The following is a 19,613-nucleotide window of genomic DNA, read 5'->3' as shown; positions in this document are numbered from 1 at the left end:
TTTTCTATTATTCATTATCTTTTTCTATTACAGGATATTTCATAGTTTTTGCTATATTAAATTTCACTTCTTGATCATTAACTCTCATCATTAATTCTCATTTTTGCACATCTATTACAGCTCTCACTGTTGCGAGAAGTGCTCTCCCGAAAATAATGAGAATCTCTTTATCTTCCTCCATATACAATACTATAAAGTTTACAGGAAAAATAAATTTATCCACTTTTAGCATTTATCTACTAGCATATCTTCTATAACTTATTTTAGATAAGTTATTGATCGATCAACTAACTGAAGAGTTACAGTAGTAGGGAAAATTTCTCCCAAATCTAAACGTTTAAAAATTGATAAAGACATAAGATTGATGCTCGCTCCTAAATCACATAAAGTTTTTCCGTAAAAATTTTCTCCAATTGCACAAGGTATAGTAAAACTACCAGGATCTTTTATTTCTTTAGGAAGTTTTTTTCTGAATAATAGCACAACTGAATAATAGTTCTGAATAATAGCACAACACTCTTCACTAAGTGCAACGGTCTCATGATCTGTAAACTTTCTTTTCTTGTTTAATACATCCTTCATAAACTTAACATAAGAAAGAAATAACAATTTAATATTGATACTTTTATAACAATTTATTTTACAATTTAATATTGATACTTTTATATTATCTCTTTATTTCACCATATCTCAGAGTAGGGAGAAAGATAGAGAGAACTACTCAGACTTCATGAGAAAGAAATAACAAAATACAAATTTCATATATAAAAGAAAGTAAACAAACAAATAATAAACAAACAACACTTATCTGAAACTCTTTCTCAAAGCAAATCTCTAGCAACCTCTCTTAGGAAATGTAGGAAGATAAAATTTCGCACTTCTCTCCCTCTCCAACACTCTTAAAGAAAAATTCACACTTAACCTCACCAAAAAACTCAAAACTATAAAAAAAATAAATGACTAATGGTGTGGAATGGCGTGGAATGATGCAAAGTGGCACGAAGGGGGGCCAAAGAGCGTAGAGGCGCCCTTTTGCTGATGAAATTTGGCCCCAAATAGAGCCCAAGGTCAGTTCTCCAAAAGGTGCCTCCAAAAACTCGTCAAAAAGTATTCCAAATACATCTAACCTTCTAGAAACGGGGTCTGCACCGCCTTTGGCGCCATCGACGCTGGTCTGGCGCCGACGACGCTGGTCTGGCGCCGACGACGCTGTGTAAAAAAATCTCCGCGTTAATTTGTTCTGCGTCGTCGACACTGTCCTCGGCGCTGAGCATTTCCACGGCGCTGAGCATTTCTTCAAAAACGGCATTTTGACTCAAAATTTCATCCTTTTTGCTTTCTTTTTGCTTTAAGCCCTAAAAATCAACAACTTGCAAGAAAACATCAAATACATTCTATTACAGTGCAATATCATCAAAAATAGGTATAAAATATGAGTCTAAAAATGTATATATTTTTGGTATATCAAGTGATGACCCTAGGGGATGAACTGACTAATTTTTAGGTGGTAAGTTCAATTTCTTAAGTGCGTGACGAAGAAGAAAAGATAGAAAAATAGAAATTAGGGCGTGTGCATTGTACATGAGTTTAATGAATCGGGGTTTCGTCGAATAAAATTTCTAATAAATTAGCAATTATAATTTTTCTCGAACTTTGTGCCGAAATGACATTTTTGACGAAAACCAATGTGATGCTTCAACTTCAAAAAAAAGGCATATAAATAGATTTGAACGGATGCTAAGAGAAACTTACGCATTTTCTGCTCTCTCTCGGTCTTTTTCCTTTGAAGCTCGATGGCTCCCAAATACTCTCTCCTCAAATTGATGATTCGGTTAGATCTTCTGAAAGATCGATCCTTGGTTTGAGGTTAGATTATTGGACGAGATTTGTGTTCACAACACAAGTGTCATCTTAAAGCAAGTGGATGCGGAGGTCCGAGCCACTGACTACTTGAGTGATGATCTGATTTTCTGCTAAGACCGGTCTTATTGAGGGCTTCGACTGCTAAAATGTATCGAGCTTCATTTGATCTTCAACTTTTATGGTGTTATCCCAGCCCAAATGAAGCCGAGCTCAATTGTTGTAGTGATGACACATGATTTATCTCCGCAGCAAGGCGTCCCTTGTTCGAGCGAACTATTTTTGCATATGTTCTCCCTCCAAGTCGAGCCAGATCGATACGTGGTTTTTGGGACTACCCAGAAGTTTCATGTGATGAACCTAGAAAACAAAATAAAATAATAGAAGCTTTGCTTTTGAAGGGTGCTTGTGATGAAAGGGACATCTCAACTAGTGCCACAGGTGGTCTGTACAAGAAACCCAAAGTAATTTCTCCTCGAGTAAAGGAAATGGAGCAGGTCATACTCAGTCGGCAATTATCAGTGATTCAATATACCTACGCCTTAACTATCATTCGCTTTATGAATCAATAGGAATATGGCCTGATGACAGAAGAGATGTGGGCTACTTCTGATGAGGTTGAAGAGAACTGACAACTTAATAAGGCAACTAGACTTTTGAAAAGGGCATTAAAGAATAGGAAAAGAAGGGATAAAGAAACAGAAGAGGGAATGGAAGAAGTTGGTCTGTCCAAGGGGCAACTATCAGGTTCTGATTTCGTTCACTCGGTTTCAAAAACTTTTGTTGTTGTTCAAAATAAAGTCCCAGGCGAATTAATACTGACTGAATGAAAACCTCCTCCGGTGATCATAGCTGACTCATAGAATGATGCGACTCCCTCCCTTTTTCCAGCAAATACTGAAGGTTCTTCAAGACATCCTTCAGCTTAAGAGACCTTTCGACTGCCCTCGCCTGATTTTACTCCCCCATCGAAAAAGGCTGAGACAAGCTATCAGTCTACACAAGTGGAGGTTGGACACAAACCTGGTGGTGGAGATTCAGTGGAAAGTGTGGGAGCCCTGTTTCCGTTGATTTCACCAAGCGCAGTCGAAAAGGCAAGGCTATCTCCTCAGATCATTCTCTCCCGGTTTCTCCAAGAAATAAGAAAGGAGGGCAAGATTGATGGATTCCACTGCAAAAGAACCTTATGAAGGTTTACATGAACTCTGATTCGAGTCTTGGCCTGATCAATATTGAGATATTGGTTCCCCTTGAACTCAGCATTCGCGGGTTATGCTTCCAAGTTCACAGATTTTCTTTGTTCTGCATGCTTGGATAAGCATCTTGACAAACTTCACCCAGTCAAATTATGCCATTTGCTCAATCGTTATTGACTATTGAGTTATGCTTCTACTCATCATTTGACCTCCATATAATTATCCATGAGAGAGAAGTTTGCTAAATCTGAAGAGAGAGCAAGAAGGCATCGGGAAGGGCGGAGCTAGAGATCATGAGAGCAACCATGCGAACGATGATCAAAAAGACATTTCGGATAAAGAAAGATATAACATATGAATGGATTTTAGTGGTTCAAGAAAAGAGTGCTGAGTTGACCGAACAAATGTCTACCATGATAACCACCGAAGAGCTCCTCGCTAATCAAGTGGAATACAAGGAGACGGGTTGCAAAATTGAGACTAATGAATTCGCTCGAGTGGAAATGGTCGACCCTAAATATTCCAAGCTTGAAGAATTCAAGAAGCTTTATGATGCTTCCTCTACTTTTGAACATTGCGTGGAATCTGAGGGCGACAATGTAGTGTATGATGGATCGTTCACCACCGGTTCTGAAGACAAATAGATTCGGACTTTTATTTTTCTCTTTTTTTAAACTGTGTATATACTTGAAATTATAACAGACATCCATATAAATAAAACAAAAGATTTTAATCAACCGTTATTTGCGATCATGCGTTTGTCTACGACGACATTTTACAATCATGGTTGCGTCATTTATATAAGTCACTCGTTCTTTCTCAAAAAAAAATACATTAAACGCAATTTCAGACGCTTAAAAAAAATTCTAAGGTTTTATTAGCTTTTTTTGAATGTCATAGTTTGTATCTCGGTAACCCTCCGTAATAGCATCTTTCAGTCATTTCGTTTGCGACTAAGCATGATAACACATTTTTATTGTCCTCGTTGCGACCAAGCGTTGGAATGCTTTTCGGCTTTTTTTGCGACAAAGCATCGGAACGCTTTTTAGTAGTTTTGCTGCGACCAAGTTTATTGTTTTGGCGGCGAACAAGCGTAAAAAATTTTTTTTTTTTTTTTTTTTTTTGTGACTAAGGGTTGGAATGCTTTTCAATCATCTTATTGTGATCGAGCGTCGGAACACTTTTCGGTCTTCTTTCTATGACCATGAGTCGGAATGTTTTTCGGTCGTTTTTACTGCGACCAAAAGTCGGAACAATTTTCGGTTGCCTTTGTTATGAACAAGCATCGTAATGCTTTTGGGTCACTTTGTATAATACCCCAATTTCACGTGTATTTCTTTCTTTTTGTTCAAAAAATTTCAAATAGCTTTCAAAAAAAAAATTAAATCAAACGATAATATTGTTTCTCAAATTTGATCACGAATACAAAAATAATAGTTTTGTTATGGATAAAATTTTTTAAGGTAGTCCCCACTCCATGTTCGTGGGAGGACATTCCCCGTGTATGTCTTTAACTTACACGCACAAAGAGCAACATGTTGGTTGATAATGAACGAGTCGGTTTATGACTTATCAAGCTTGTTGGCCGATCGACTAACCTCTTGCGGCTGGATCATCTTTATTTAGAACTAGATTACACAAAAAATATGAGTTTTCACACGTACATGTTTATTGTAATACTAGGTAGTCTTCCTCTTATCACAGAGCAGCATTCGTTCGAATTTCTTCTAAAAAATCAAGAGCGAGTGAAGCTACCTCCTGATTTGTACTTTACCAATCAATGAGCTCCTCCTCGTCAAAAAACATTGCAGTGATCACTCTTTGACTATGATGATTATATTCAATCGATAACATGGCTTGCATTCCATGAGAAAGCATGTATGACGTTTGTCCAATTGATTTTGTACCTTCAACTTTCTTCCTTAGCAAGTTTAGGATGATTTTGTTTGAAGGTTTAGCTTAACCATTAGTTCAGGGGTAACTGCAGATGAAAAATACAAGTTCATTTTTTTGGCTCTGGCAGAAATCTCTCACCTCTTGATTAACAACTATGTAATATTATCTGTAAGAGCATTAGGGGTAAGCCATACCGACAAATTATTTCTATCCAGATAAAATTCCAAACCACGCTTACAGTGATTCAAGCAAGAGCTTTAGCTTCTATCCAGTTAAAAAGGTAATCCATGGCGACTAAAAGAAATTTCCCCTATCCATTAGGAGTGAATGAGCCGAGAATAACCAGTCCCCACACAGCGAATGGTCGAAGACTAACAATTGGTTATAATTTTTTAGCTGGTTGATGTTGGAGGAGACCATATTTCTGATTTTGTTTACACTTTCAAAAAAATTGTTCTGCATCTTTTAAGAGGGTCAGCCAAAAATAACGTCTTTGTACTTGATAAGCCAAAGTTTTTCCCCTTAATGGCTTCCATATCCGCCTGATTATACTTTCCAGAGGATGTCTTCCACTTCATTCTCCAACACATCTTAAAAGCAACGATGTGATTGATCTTCGGAATAAGGTATCTCCAATAAGAAGATATTTGGCTACTTCGATATTGAATCTGCACGGATCCATTACCGCATCATGAATTTTGCATGTTTTAAAGTAGTGGATATAAGGATTCACCTAACTGTTTGCATTGTCTGGTTTCATTTCCATTACCTTCCGCTTTCAATGGACGGCTGAAGAAACTTTAGGTGCACTTTGTTACCAACAAGTGTATCTTTTAATAAGAAGTCTGTCGCTTGATTCTCATCCGATGTGTTCAAAACGAAAGCTTATAAATTTACCAATTTTCATTTTTACTTTATTCAAGTATATGATCATCATTTCATCTTGAGCTTTAAATTCCCCGTTAACCTGGTTGACGACTAATTGAGAATCAAATTTCACTATTAGATGCAGCACGCCCACTTCTTGAGCTAATCGAAGCCTGGCTATCAATGCTTCCTATTCCGCTTGATTATTCATGACAGCGAAATCAAGGACGACCGAATAATAAATATGCTCTCCAGTCGGATTGCTTAAAATCAACCCAATTTCTGCTTTAATTTGGTCCAAAGCTCCATTCATGTGAAGAATCCAGGCTTGCATTTACGTCTCGTACTTTTCACTTAATATGCTTGATTCCGAGAAATCAACAAAGAAATCCGCCACAGCTTGAGCCATGATTGTCGTTCGAGGTACATAAGTAAGGTCATACTCACTAAGCTCCACGAACCATTTTAATAATCGACCCGAAGGTTCTGGCCGGGTGAACATAGACTTAAGTGGGTAGTCAATTATCACCTTAATCGGATGAGTCAGGAAATATGATCGAAGCTTGCGAGCTGAAACAGTAAGAGACAATGTTAGTTTCTCCATAAGAGGATACCTTATTTCAACTCCTCTAAGGACCAAACTAATATAATAAACAAGAAATTGCGTCCCTGACTCTTCTCAGACGAAGATCGAATTACTCGCTTCCGGACTGACTTCCAAGTGAAAGTTCTTCCTTCTGCTTCAGACTTTGCAGCAATGGCGGAGAGAGTAACGACTGCTTCAAATTCTAGAATGTTTGTCTACATTCGTTCATCCACTTGAACTTCTTTGCTTTCGTTAGTTGTTTGAAGAAAACGACACATTTGTTATCTGATTTGAAAGTAAATCGGCTCAGTTCTGCAAACTGGCAGGTAAGATTTTGCACTTTGGAGTTCAGAGGAGAAGGCATGTCGAGGAAAGCCTTTGCTTTCTCGGCATTAGCTTTAATGCCTTCGAGTGCTAAGAAGTGCCCTAAGAATTTCCCTATTGAGGCTCCAAATATGCATTTCACCTGGTTTAATTTCATTTCAAACTTCCTAAACATTTGAAATGTTACTTTTAAATGGCACAGATGATTGGTCATCTTACTTTCCTCTAACACGTCATCCACATAGACCTTAAAGTTTTTTCTTTTTTTTTTTCAAAAAACATTACATCCATTAGGCGCTCATAAGTTGCGCCAAAACTTTTCAGCCCAAAGGGTATTACAATAAAACAATACAATACATCTCTAGTAATGAAAGTTGTCTTCTCCGCATCGGCTAGATGCATTTTGATCTAATGATATCTAGAGAAGACATCAAGGAAGCTCATTACCGAGTATCCAACTGTAGAGTTTACCAGAGCATTAATTAGGGTAATGGATAGTTGTTCTTCGGGCAAGCGGTGTTCAAATTTGTGAAGTTCAAGCACATTCTTCATTTGTCGTTAGACTTTCTCACTGTGACTGTTGGAAATCCAAGAGGAGTATTGAACTTCTCAGATGTATCCGGCTTCTAAAATTTTCTCGACCTCTTCGTGAATTGGTTTGGCTAAAATTGTTGCTATCGACCAGAGTTTCTACTTCACTGGTCAAGTGGTTGAATTAATGATGAGTCTATGACATGGTATGTCGATGGGAATGTCAGGCGTTTTGGCTGTCGTCGATGCGAAAACATAGTCATGTTCCTGGAGAATTTTGATCGACGTACTTTTGTGACTTGCTTCAAAAGTCTCACTAATCAGAAAAAAATTATTAGGGTCCTCTAATCCTCTAGACCAGCTGGGGTTTTGATAATAGCCTTGTCGATTTCGAAGACTCCTTCTCATTGGTGTTGTAAGTTCAATGCTTCGTGCTCTACGCTTAATATGACTTGCATGTACCACGTTTGAGACTACTCTAGATCTTTATGTACAATGACTATCACCACATCACAGGGAAATTTCTCACTTACGTGATAAGTTGATACCACAACTAAGAAATTGTTGAATGCGACTGAATATGTATTGAAAGTTGGTGGTGCGTTGACTACAAAATAAATCTTCCATGTTAGTAAATCGATTGTTTCCTTCTCCCCAAGTAACAGAGAGCGCTATTACATTAAGTGCCTCCTTTCGTTTGCCAGAGAAACCGTACTGCAGGTCGGTCAATGCAGTTAACCAATCGATAGTCAAATTCATCTTTTTGAACGCAGATGAGAAGAAAATGTTCCCCGAGCTCCCTACATCGATAGGGATACTGCCTACCTGGTAATTGTTGATCAATACTATAACAACAATGGCATCATTGTAGGGATTTTCAGCCAAAAGAAGAGGTACGTTGGTGAAAATAATTGGGGGTGTGGCTTCCTACTTTGAGCGCGCATCAAGTATAGTAATTCCCATATCGACTTGCTTTTCCATCCACCCTAGCTTATGAATTGCCTCCCAGTATTGTTGATACTATTCTAGCTATGTGAATGGCATTGGCTTAGGTTGGACCGTATAACTCGCCTTCTGCTAGTGCCTTACTTTTTTGTCGAGGGTGAGCCTCTGAAGCTACAAACTCCTTGAGCTTTCCAACCTCCTATGTCGGGCAAAGAAGGTGTCTGCACTACTCGGTGTCGTTTCCATGGTCTAGGTAATACAGTATTTGCTGGGGTTCTGGAGGGAAGCTTTGGCTTTCATTTTAGTCGTCTTTCAAAAATATCCCTTGGCTTCAATTGCGTCTACGAGTTCCGCCAAAGAAATTCGAAGTGGTGTAAACCTGGACATCGTCCTATCTATCGGCTAAGTTCTCTCCGTGATGAGCGGCCTCTCACATCTCAGACGAGGACCATCTTTCTATCTCCATCCATCATCCTTCAAGCTGTTCTTGCCTGACTGTCGAACAAACTTTTCACCTTTGGAAATCAAATGGTTCATATACTCTTCAACACCAATATAATCATTGGCTAACTCCAGAAGTTCAACCAACATTTCAGGTTTCCTTAAACCTAAAAAGTATTGGAACTGCGGATTCTTCAGTCATTGTGCCACTGCTGCCTTGGAAACTGCTGGCTGCAGGTTCCGGACCTCGAGCATCTCTTTATGGAACCAAGTAGCAAATGCCAGTAGACTCTCATTCAGTCCATGTTTTATAAACCACAAAGAATCTGAATCATTTCATGGCTTTTGAGCGCTAGCAAACTGAGCTAAAAACTTTCTCAAGTCTCTAAAGGAATTAATAATTACTACGGAAAGTCCATTAAGCCAAATGAGAGGAGAATCTTTCAGCGTGGGCATTTTAATGCATCACAGATCTCAAGAAGATAGATTGCCGACTCAAAGGACGCAATATGGTCGACGGAGTCACTTCAACCGTTATATGGTTCCAAGGTGGGAGCCTTAAACTTCTCCGGTGGCTTGGCTTCCACATAATATCGGGTGAATGCATTCATTATCCGGCGATAGATTTTCATCTCTCCTGGCTGTGGTTCTCCCTTTTGAACAAATCTGGCACTATCCTAGTATTGGGACTCTTACATTCGCTCGACTGTTGAGGTCGCCTGTTGAAATTGAGGCTCGGGTGCTAATGGATCGGGTTGTGGGAGAGGTTATGCCCTTCCATCAAGCAACACTTGGGCTAGCTCCGCAATCTGTCCGACCATTCGATCATGGAGTCCGTATATTTGCTGCTATAAAAATTCCCAAAAAGTCTAAATGTTGGAAGTTTCTCCTTAGTGTGTTCCTTCACCCTAACGTACTGCTCCTCTTGTAGAAGGCATGGTTCCAAGCTTACCACACCTTTTAGAATGTTGGATCCTAAATTGTCCTGTGGATCATACCCAATGAATAGAGTGTTAGTCGAGGGAAAGAAAAAAAAGAAGATTTGAATATTCTTTATATTTTTAGTAAGAATTTTGTTTGAAGCCCCTTTACTTAAAAATGATCATCCCATTAATATAGTTCATAGATAGGATTCGGTAAATTACATGATTATCCACATTTAAAAATGGGATGTTACTATAATTAATGAGTCATTACATTTACACATTTATAACTGAATAACATTTATTCTGATTCCATAACCGCTGTTAACGCCGCTATATTTCTGTAACTGCCTCAAACACTATTGTACATTCGTAACTGCCCAATTTGGTTACTTGGAATTCGTTCGGTCAGCCAGATTCATTCGGCCAACCAAACATTCTTTGATAAACTTAATGATCTTCAATCTCCGAATGTGAAGACATGTCGCCCTTGGGTAAGATTGTTTCAACGGGTACAGGATGAACCATCGTAATTCGACAAGCAGCCTACCTTCGATCTATGTGTCTATGTTGAAGAACCTCATCATGGGTGACTGTTGATTTTCATGACGATAGTTACTGGAAAGCAAGTGTTGATTCGGGCCTGCGATATTTGCCAAGTCGTTCATTCTTTTCATTGTTTGGCATGTGAGACCGACCGATTGTATGGCGAATAATCCATTTTTTTTTTCTTTAATCACCTCCTAGAGATTCATGTAGATGCATTCCTGTTGTACAAAAATTAAGTGGGAAGGAGATTTACACAACAAATTTTTTGCATTAGCCCAAGAAAGGTACGTTATGAATTTTAGGGAGAAATTTAAGATATTGTCTGATTGTTTGGCAGGGATATCAGAAGAAGTGTTAAAAGGAAACTTTATGAAAGGTTGAGGCCATAAATTCAAGCAGTGCTTCGTGTAGTGAAACCGAAGGGATTGGGGAAAATTATGGCATTAATGCAGTTGGTTAAGAATAAAGATGCAATAAAAGTTCTCTTGGAGCCACTTGAGTTAAAAAGAATGTGTCAGAAATCAATAAGTGGAAAAGAAGTGTTGAAAAGGATTTCCAAATTATGACGTCACATGGGAGCCATACGATTTATCTAGGAGCAATTTCTTCTCTCCACCTTGTTTAGGAAGGTAATAATGTTAAATCGGTGCCTAAGGCACAGTTCCTCTCATGCTCCACTGAGTTGACGTCAAGCCCGCTAAAGTAGTTTGAAGACTTATGTTAGACAAAAGATTAAAAAGGTAATTTAGTCATTTAGTAGTTATTATTGTGTGGTATAAGGTTAATATGTTTAGGGTTAAATTATATATGATTGTTGTCTTGAATCTTAATGTTTGAGTTTGGGAGAAATCGTCTACCTCTCAAATTATAGGTGTTAGGGTTAGAATTTGGGAGAGATCGTCTACCACTAGAATTGTATTTGTTTATCATTTATGCATATGGGTTGTGTTGGTTGGTGTTGGTGAAATTTATTTTGACCCTAATTTTTTAGAAAGTACCTATCACACTGTTTCTGATATCCCTCTCAAACGATCGAATGGCATCTCAAATTTTTTCAATAACCCATAATGAACCCTTCTTGGACTAATGCAAAAAATTGCTCACGCAAATCTCTTTCCTGCACGGTTTTGAAATGCTTTAACAATTGGTCTTTGAATTCCTCTCATATTCTGATTGACTGGCATTGTTCTCTCCACTTATACAACGCTAGAGTCTTCTCTTCCAAACAAAGGGCTGTCGTCATCAATTTTTCTTCCTCATCAGCCCATTAACAACAAAGTATCTCTCCATGCAATAAACCCAACCATACGCATCCTCTACTTTAAAGATCGACATCTTCAACTTCCTTACGCAAGAGTCTCCTTCCCAATTTCCTCGACCGAAGCTCATTTCACTCATGAAGTGGAGGTTGGGTACCCTTCCTCATACCATGTTGATTTTCCCTTCTTTCATAAGTCTACTTGATCCATAATCAACTCGCTCATTCCCATAGGCTCCTGAATCATTTTTTTGCATTTTCTGCTTAGAAGGGTGTCATAGCAAAAAATAGTGGCATGATTGGATGCAGCCATCCGCCAGATCTAGTTGATGTGGCACATGTTGGTGGCAGCACCACTAGATCTCAAGCTAGAGTAGGTGATCGAACTACTAGACCCAAATCTAGTTCCAAATAAAACTTGAGGAGCCTTTGATGGTTTTGAAGACCTTAGAGATGAACATTTATGTATATTTCCATTATGTTACATAGTATTTAGTTTCCTTAATGTTGTGTTAATTGTGTTTATGTAAATTGCATGTATTATTTATGTTGAAATCGAGTATTTTCATGAGTGGAGTCAAGGTTTGATTATTTGGCATTGACCCTTAGTCAATGCATGGAGTGGAAGCTTGGAATAGGGGTCGACCAATGTGGATTGAATAATTATAAGAGGGGGCCGACCACTACCTCTCTCCTTCTTCGGTTAGTTGTTCTGGTAGTGAAGATGTGTGATGAAAGGGGCTTTTAGCTTAGTTTATATGAACTAATCTTTCTCTGAAATGAAAGATGTTGGTTGTGTGAACACTTGGATGAATTATTCTCTATTGGCTTGAGACTTAATGGCCAGTCACACAAGGGATTTGGTGATCCCTTTAAAATCATGCTTTAGTAAGTAGAAATTTTCAACTCTCTACACTTTTTTCATGCAAATCTTAGGTTGTTTGTGTTAATAGTGTTGTCCACTATTATGTTCCAAAATCAAACTCCTAAATCTTGTGTTTTGTCCCACTATGTTGTGGGTTTAAATGAGAATCCCTAAATCTATATTTTGTTTGGAAAACTTAGACTAGTTCAATTGTTTGTCTTAATTCACCCATAAAATCATCTCAATAAAATTTCTAATTTAGTATCATTTTGTTTGCCTCATTCCCTACTTCAAAAATATAAAAAAGAAAATAGCTGAAATGCAGTTATAATTCTTTGAGAAAAATTTGCCTAAAGAAAGCCCTAACATTTTGTCTTGTTTTTCTAGTTCATGTTTTCTAACTTTCTTGTCCCCAAATTAATATCCCCAATATTCCGAACCCAACAAAACCCTCCAGATCAATACTAAAGTGTTTCTAATACTACCCCCAATTTAAATTACTAAATTATCGTGCTATATAAAAAGATGTAGCCATTTTTTCAAACTAGGTCACCTCTGGACAGACTAGTTATTCCAATATATTTGTGTTTCTCTACATCAAATCAATCCCAAAATTTACCAAACTTTCCAGATTAATATTTAACAACCTATCCTACAATATAAGTGTTTGTTTGTATGATTTTGAGCTATTTTAAGAAACTTTTGAAGTTAGACTTCTAGATTCTGGACACCATCTGGAATAACCCTAATTTACTCATATTACTTTCAATTACGCTCCTCTATTAAAATTTGATCTCCTGACCCTTGAAGGAGATTGAGTCCAGCAAAAGATCACTCCTTAGTGATCTTGATTCTCACCAAACAACCATCATCTCACACCTTCCTCATCATTCTCATCCATCATGGTTCACTATTGCAAACTGAAATCTCTCAAATCGATATTTCTCCCGTCCCTAATCGCATAACATCCAGTTCCACCTATTGCTGCTAGTTCCAAACCTCCAGATGTCACACAATTCCCTTAATTTGTTATGGCTTGAATTCGTTCTTATCTCCTTCACTCAATCTCGCTTGTTTGCTTTTGTTCCAACTGTCAGAATATTGTGTTAATCCTTTCAATTGTTGTTGCTCGAGTCCGTTCCTAACTCCTTAACTTGATCCCGCAGCTCCAAATCAAACTAAAGCAACGACACTACCTTGATGTCACATGAATCCTTCTGATTGTTGTTGCTCGCGTCCGTTTTAGACAGTATCGTTCCATACCATGAAAGACGCCAACGGGTTTACGTAACACTCTAAGATCTTCATCATTTCTTCAAGGAACATAAATATCCCATCCATGGATGAGAAACGCCTCCCCATGACCGAGAACCGCTCCTCCATTCTGGATCTGATTTATCTCACCTCCCCCTCTAATTTATCCTCCAAGAGATCTACTTTCTTGGCCACCATTATTCCCGTCATGGTTTTTGATCATGAAGGCTAAACTCTTGTACGTTGCAATCACGTTCTTCGCTTCCCATCTAGCTCAAATCGCAAATGTATCGCGAGTTTCAGTCACGAAGGCAGATGATCGAAATAAGAACCTTGTACGCCACGATCCATTTGTTGGCTTTCCAGTCAGCTTGAATCATGATTGTATCGCAAGGTTCGATCACGAAGGCGGGTTTACCATGAGGTTCAATCATGAAGATTTGACGATACGTGATCCCGTCGTTGGCTTCCCAACTAGCTCGAATCATGACTATATCGCAATGTTCCATCTCAAGGGGGATTGTATCTCGAAGTTTAGTCACAAAGTCAAATGTATCGTGAGGTTCGGTCGGGAAGGGGATCCCATCGATCTGGATTATATCGCGATCCATTTGTTGGCTTCCTAACTAGCTCGAATCCTCAGTTGTATCACTATGTTCAGTCATGAAAGCAAAATAACTCCTATATGTTGTTATCGCGTCGCTGGCTTCCTAGATATTGAATTCTTTGAGATATCAACCGATAAGAAAGGGATGAACTTCCACAAAGATTAGGACAAACAAAATATTTCCCCTCACCAACACAACAACACAACTCATATACATAAAAGATAATCACTTATAGTTCGAGGTAGGTGATCTCTCCCAAGCCCTAACCCTAAGATTCAAGACAACAATCACACATTGCTTAGTCATAAACATGTTATCCCTATTTATACTCTACAATAATAATTAACTAATGACTAAATCACCCTTCTAGTCTTTACGCCTAACATATGTATTCAAATTATTTTGGCGGGCTCAGAGTTGATCTAGTGGACCACGAGGAGGATGGTACCATAAGCAGGTCAAACACAACATTTTGGTAAAAAAGAACTACAGTTGAAAAACGGTAAACCATATGGGACAGGAGTTAAGCATGATGTAAAAAAATATTTGCTCCCTTATACACAAGATAACAGATTTATAGACTTATTTAAGACGAAAAATACAAGCTTACGAGAATAGGAATGCTTTGAATTTTATGCAACATGCTGATCAACTGTTTATTATTTTTTCTAATCTACGCTCTGCGTATCTTAAGTTTTCCCCATTCAAAAAGGTAGTTTGGTAGTGCAAGAAGCTAATATCGGAAAAGAGTTATTCAGTCAAAATCCTTATAGCCTTCCTCCATTTACATCTATTTGCTTACACCAATAAATCTATTTCTGCTTTTTTTTTTTATTTTTTTTTTATTTCTTACCTCAGCCATCAGCGTATCCCAAACATAACAATTACCATTAGAGTAACCAGCAAAGAGTAGTCTTCCTGATATGGAGAAAGCAATGGCCTTCACCGAATGGACTTCCTGATTTTCACCATGTTGACCATAATTTTGAAGCAGATGCCCAGTTCCCATATCAAACAACCTACATATGCCGTCATCAGAACCAGTGCCAAACCTTTGCCCATCTGGGAAAAATTTTACTGTGTTAACATCCCCTGAATGGCCATAGTACGTTCTAACTGCTCGGCTAGCAATTCTGGTATCCCATAGCCTAGCAGTTGCATCACATGAACCAGAGACAAACATATTTGAATTCGAAGTGTTGACTGAGACACTGACAAATACAGGAAAAAAAAATGAAATTTAAATGGTATTATGAGAAAAATAACAGATTAAATCAAACAATATAAAAGAAAATATTAAAAAGAAAAAGTAATAAGATTGCATCAAGGAATGCATTCTCTGAACATGTTGAATTAAAAAATATTTAGCATACAAGTACCTAATAACCAAATGCATAAAATAACACTAAAGTAACGCCAATCGTTACAACGCTGCATCATTAATATAGCAAATTGTCAAATGGCTATTTTCTTCTATCATGCAACAAATTGAGGTAAGTAAAAATACGAGCAAATTTATGTCCAAAATCAAACTTGTGAGCTGTCCACCAAAGCAAAATGAGCAAATTAAGAAACAAAATGGTAAATTACAAAGTATCATGTAATAATCTAAATGCAAGCTTCAAAATATCAATGTTTCTGGTAAAAATTAATTTGATCCTTAGATGTTTGGCCTTCTAACATTTCAGCGCTTCTACAAATACGTCATATTGACTGTTATTTTTTTTCCTTACAACATACCTCTAGATCTTTTATCAAAATAAATCTAATGTTTTCTATCAGCTGCCGCAAATAACCTCTCACAACTCAAATAACCAATAAACGATGTTTAAAATACTTGAAAAAATTTTCTCTAACCATTTTCTTGTGTTACACAATCCGATGTGATCTCTCTTCCTCCAGCCCCTACTGGTTCATGCCCTCCGAGACAAACTAGCAACTTGAGGTACCAACTCTGTCAGGTGAACTTCTACATATCACGAAAACTAAGCCTATTGAAGACCTATATGTGGATATGCCCTAAACGCCTTTAATTATTCATAAGGCATGGATTTCACTTCCATTGTATGTTAATATCTTGTAGGAAAAACTCCAATCACTAGAACCAAGTGGGGTCACTTCACTTGTTTATGCTTTTTCTGCACGTGCTGCACTCTTATAGTTGTTCATATCAGCTAAAATTGTTCACCGAGTGTTGTTTTCGTACAGGACTAACTCCAACTGTAAAACACAAGAAAGCCACATCACCCAATAATGCTTGTTTTGCGCTCCTTACTCCCACTTTTCCCATGATACCTCCAAGAATGCAATCAACGTTGTTAAAGGTGATTCAGAAGAACACCTAAGTTCACAAGTGAGGCAAGGGCATGGTGCCTTAAAAATCTTTAAAAGAGAATAAAGAGTTGGAGGAACAAGGACACACCTTTGAAAACAAGTTCATCAAATGTGCATGCAAGAATTCTAATTCTACAATACTAAATCTTGAAAATAAAAAAGACGAGTCCAATGAAATAGATGAAGATACGGAGAGGCTATAAAACAAAAGGTAGAGAAGAGGGCATAGGTGATGATGAAGATAGAATAGATAATAGTAATATTAAATCATTCTTAGAATAGTATAACTATATGCACTTCAAAAAATCTAATAGCAAACTTTTTAACTTGAAATTCAACATAGTTTAAAAAGCTACATTGTTATTATAGTTTAATGATTGGAGAGAGAAAAAAAGCAAAGGAGAATTTTCTTTTTTAAAATTTTCGACTGGGGCAGCGTGGGGAGGATGCGAAAGAGGAATGGGAAAGATAAACACTACTTCGGAAGAAGGATACAGCTGCAGCACAACCCAAACCCTTGGATACGATTCTTGAAAGGAGAAATGGAAGTTTGTGGTTGTCCTGACATAAATCTGTGCCAAAAATTGCCTTCCAAACCATAACACAACACCTATACAAAATGAAGAAAAAAGAATGAAGAGTAATAGGAAAGAACGCAAAAGGAAAGAAAGTAGGATAGTTTCGACCCATCTGTCATGATAGATAATCAGCTATAGTACCTTGGCCATTAGTGCAATAAGCTCCCGCATCAATCTTCCATTGTTGGGAAAGCTTTGACCTAATCCATCGAAACTTCTGTTTCCTTATCGTATGGCGTCAGGTAAGTCATGTTGAAGGTGGAGGAAATATTATAATCTTCTAGTAAGTCAACCTTGTTGGCATTATTGGCATTCCAAAGCACAACTTGATAGAATATGTATCCATTTTGTTTTGGCAAATCCATATCTTAAATTATACATGGATGGGTATCTTCACGAACTAAGCCTCAAGCCATTAAATATGTAATTGATTCTTTATTTTTTTACTCTTCGTACTCGTTTGAGTGTATCGATAGACAAGTATGTAAGGAAAAATAAACTCTGAGAGGAAATATATGGCAAGCTGAACCACACTGCAGTATAACCACTTAGGAGATGCCTCTTCTCTTCTAAAAAGACCAAAATCCCATTGAAGAATTTGGTTTCTCCATAAAGCTCCAAAGACAATTTTCAAAGCTGCGGTTCATCCCACTTGTGCGAACATCTGGTGGTGGGTAGGCTGTTGAATTGAATCTAATATCTGAATAACTCAATATAATCTTTGAGACGAGACAAAAAAGTGCTTCATTCCTGGCATGATGAACCTCCCTCAATAGGGGCAACTCAGAAAAGAGTATATAGATCCAAAAAATTTAAATTTCTCTTCTATGGGGTTGAAATGTATCTGATGTTGGTTCCTCAAACTCAAGATTGTCTTGAGCAATTACTATTAATTTGGTTGAAGTTTTTCTCATGGGCTCAGTTGGAGCTATATATATTTTTTCCTCAACAGTTGGAAGTCAGTACTCCTTATTTGTGCCCTCATCTTCTTTAGTATCTACTATGTTATTACTCATATCTTCAATAGTTTCCTGCTAAGTGAAATATATTATCTCCTGATTATGCAATTTGATTTAATATGATCAAATTCATGGCACATGAAACATTTTATGGTCGGGACAAATTTAAGAATATTGATTCGCTCCAAGATGTTTTCTACTCTAAATCAGTTTCTCCTCAAGCGGGATTGTCATAGATGTTCCTCAAGGTCTACTTGGCTATATAATTTTGGAATTAAACATTGTCTGTAAAATGTAGTGGTCGCCCGGAAATGTGGACTCTCCGCTTTTGCAACTAATGTTTGAACATCTAGTCTATAGTGTGCAGGTAGGAATTGGCGCAGCATCTCCAATTTCATCTGGGACCATGTAGTGATCTTGTCTTTTCCCTCACGCTAGCATAAGTACTTCGAATTTTTCAACCAAAATAATATAGTCTTCTTTAACTTATTGGCAACTAGTTTCATCATTCCGTCCTGTGAGATGTCTTGGCACTCAAAGACACATTCCAAGATTCAAAGCCACTCAACAAACTCATATAGATCCCTGTGGCCGTCAAAATATGGCAAATTTGCTTTCACTTAAAAATTTTGATTTCTCATATATTTTAAGTCACATCTTCGAAGTAAAGATCATTCATCCCTTAAATTCACATGATAATAGAGGTTCACTCCATTTCTTCGATCTAGCAAACCCATTCGAATTGTATCCTCTTAAAAGTGGCAAGCCACTGTTTATTTTGCAGGTTTCGCTAAACTTTATCCCTGAAATTCACATGTTGGAAGAAATTCGCTCAATTTCTTTTATCTATCAAGTCACTATTGTGACCATGAGTAGCACATTTGGATTGCCTCCTCTTAAAAGTGGCAAGCCTCTGGTGTAGTTTCCATATCTCCCTAAACTTCATTCCTGAAATTCACATGATGGAAGAGGTTCACTACGATTCTTCGATCTAGCAAGTCACTATTGTGGCTATGAGTGACCCATTCGGATTGCCTCCTCTTGAAAGTGACAAGCCTCTGTTGTAATTTCAGGGTTTCCTACTGCATATCCTCCCTAGAAATCTATTGGACACCTCTTTGCGAATTTATCATAAACGGCATCGTGTCCTTTCCCATTGATCAGATTTTATTCATTTATTTATTAATTTTTAAACACAATTATTGCATCCAATTCTGATGCAAATGTCGTCAAACTCCCATATTGCATTCCCTCGCAATTCCAAGACAACTTTCCCACTAAATCCATTTCCTAAATAACTTATAGGTGCCCTAGAACATATCAATAACACTTCTTGAAAAGCACGTGTCACATTAATTATTTTCAGAATGATGTTAAACATCAAACAAACACTAACTTTATAACTTAGAAGATCGTATATTATGTACAATAAGATAAATAACATAATAAACGATTCTAAAACGTTTGGGAGGTCAGAATAAGCCAAACCATTACCATACCATAAATATAATATACTAAGAGTTTAAATGAGACAATATACTAAACCATTAGAGGGGCTGATGTATGAAAAGTATTTGTTGATAATATAAGAATCCCGTACATAGTTTGGCAAGCTAAAATGATCTAAGATATAGAAAAC

General features: G+C 37.4%; 1 protein-coding gene across 2 annotated transcripts in view; it reads right to left on the bottom strand.

Moving 5' to 3' along the window:
* LOC110030369 (guanine nucleotide-binding protein subunit beta) overlaps positions 1-19,613 on the bottom strand; it is a 72,469-nt gene that overhangs the window by 18,091 nt on the left and 34,765 nt on the right. Inside the window, exon 4 of one of the 2 annotated variants that reach the window (XM_020733044.1) lies at positions 14,992-15,314. In XM_020733044.1, the coding sequence (XP_020588703.1) occupies positions 14,992-15,314 (323 nt within the window). Of the gene's footprint in view, positions 1-14,956; positions 15,315-19,613 lie in introns of both variants that reach the window. The other variant, XM_020733043.1, reaches the window with a different exon arrangement.

Source organism: Phalaenopsis equestris, unplaced genomic scaffold, assembly GCF_001263595.1.
Source record: "Phalaenopsis equestris unplaced genomic scaffold, ASM126359v1 Scaffold000707, whole genome shotgun sequence".
Classification (NCBI taxonomy): Eukaryota; Viridiplantae; Streptophyta; class Magnoliopsida; order Asparagales; family Orchidaceae; genus Phalaenopsis; species Phalaenopsis equestris.
Note: the sequence above shows the minus strand (reverse complement) of the source record. Positions and strands in the feature narration are given on the sequence as shown.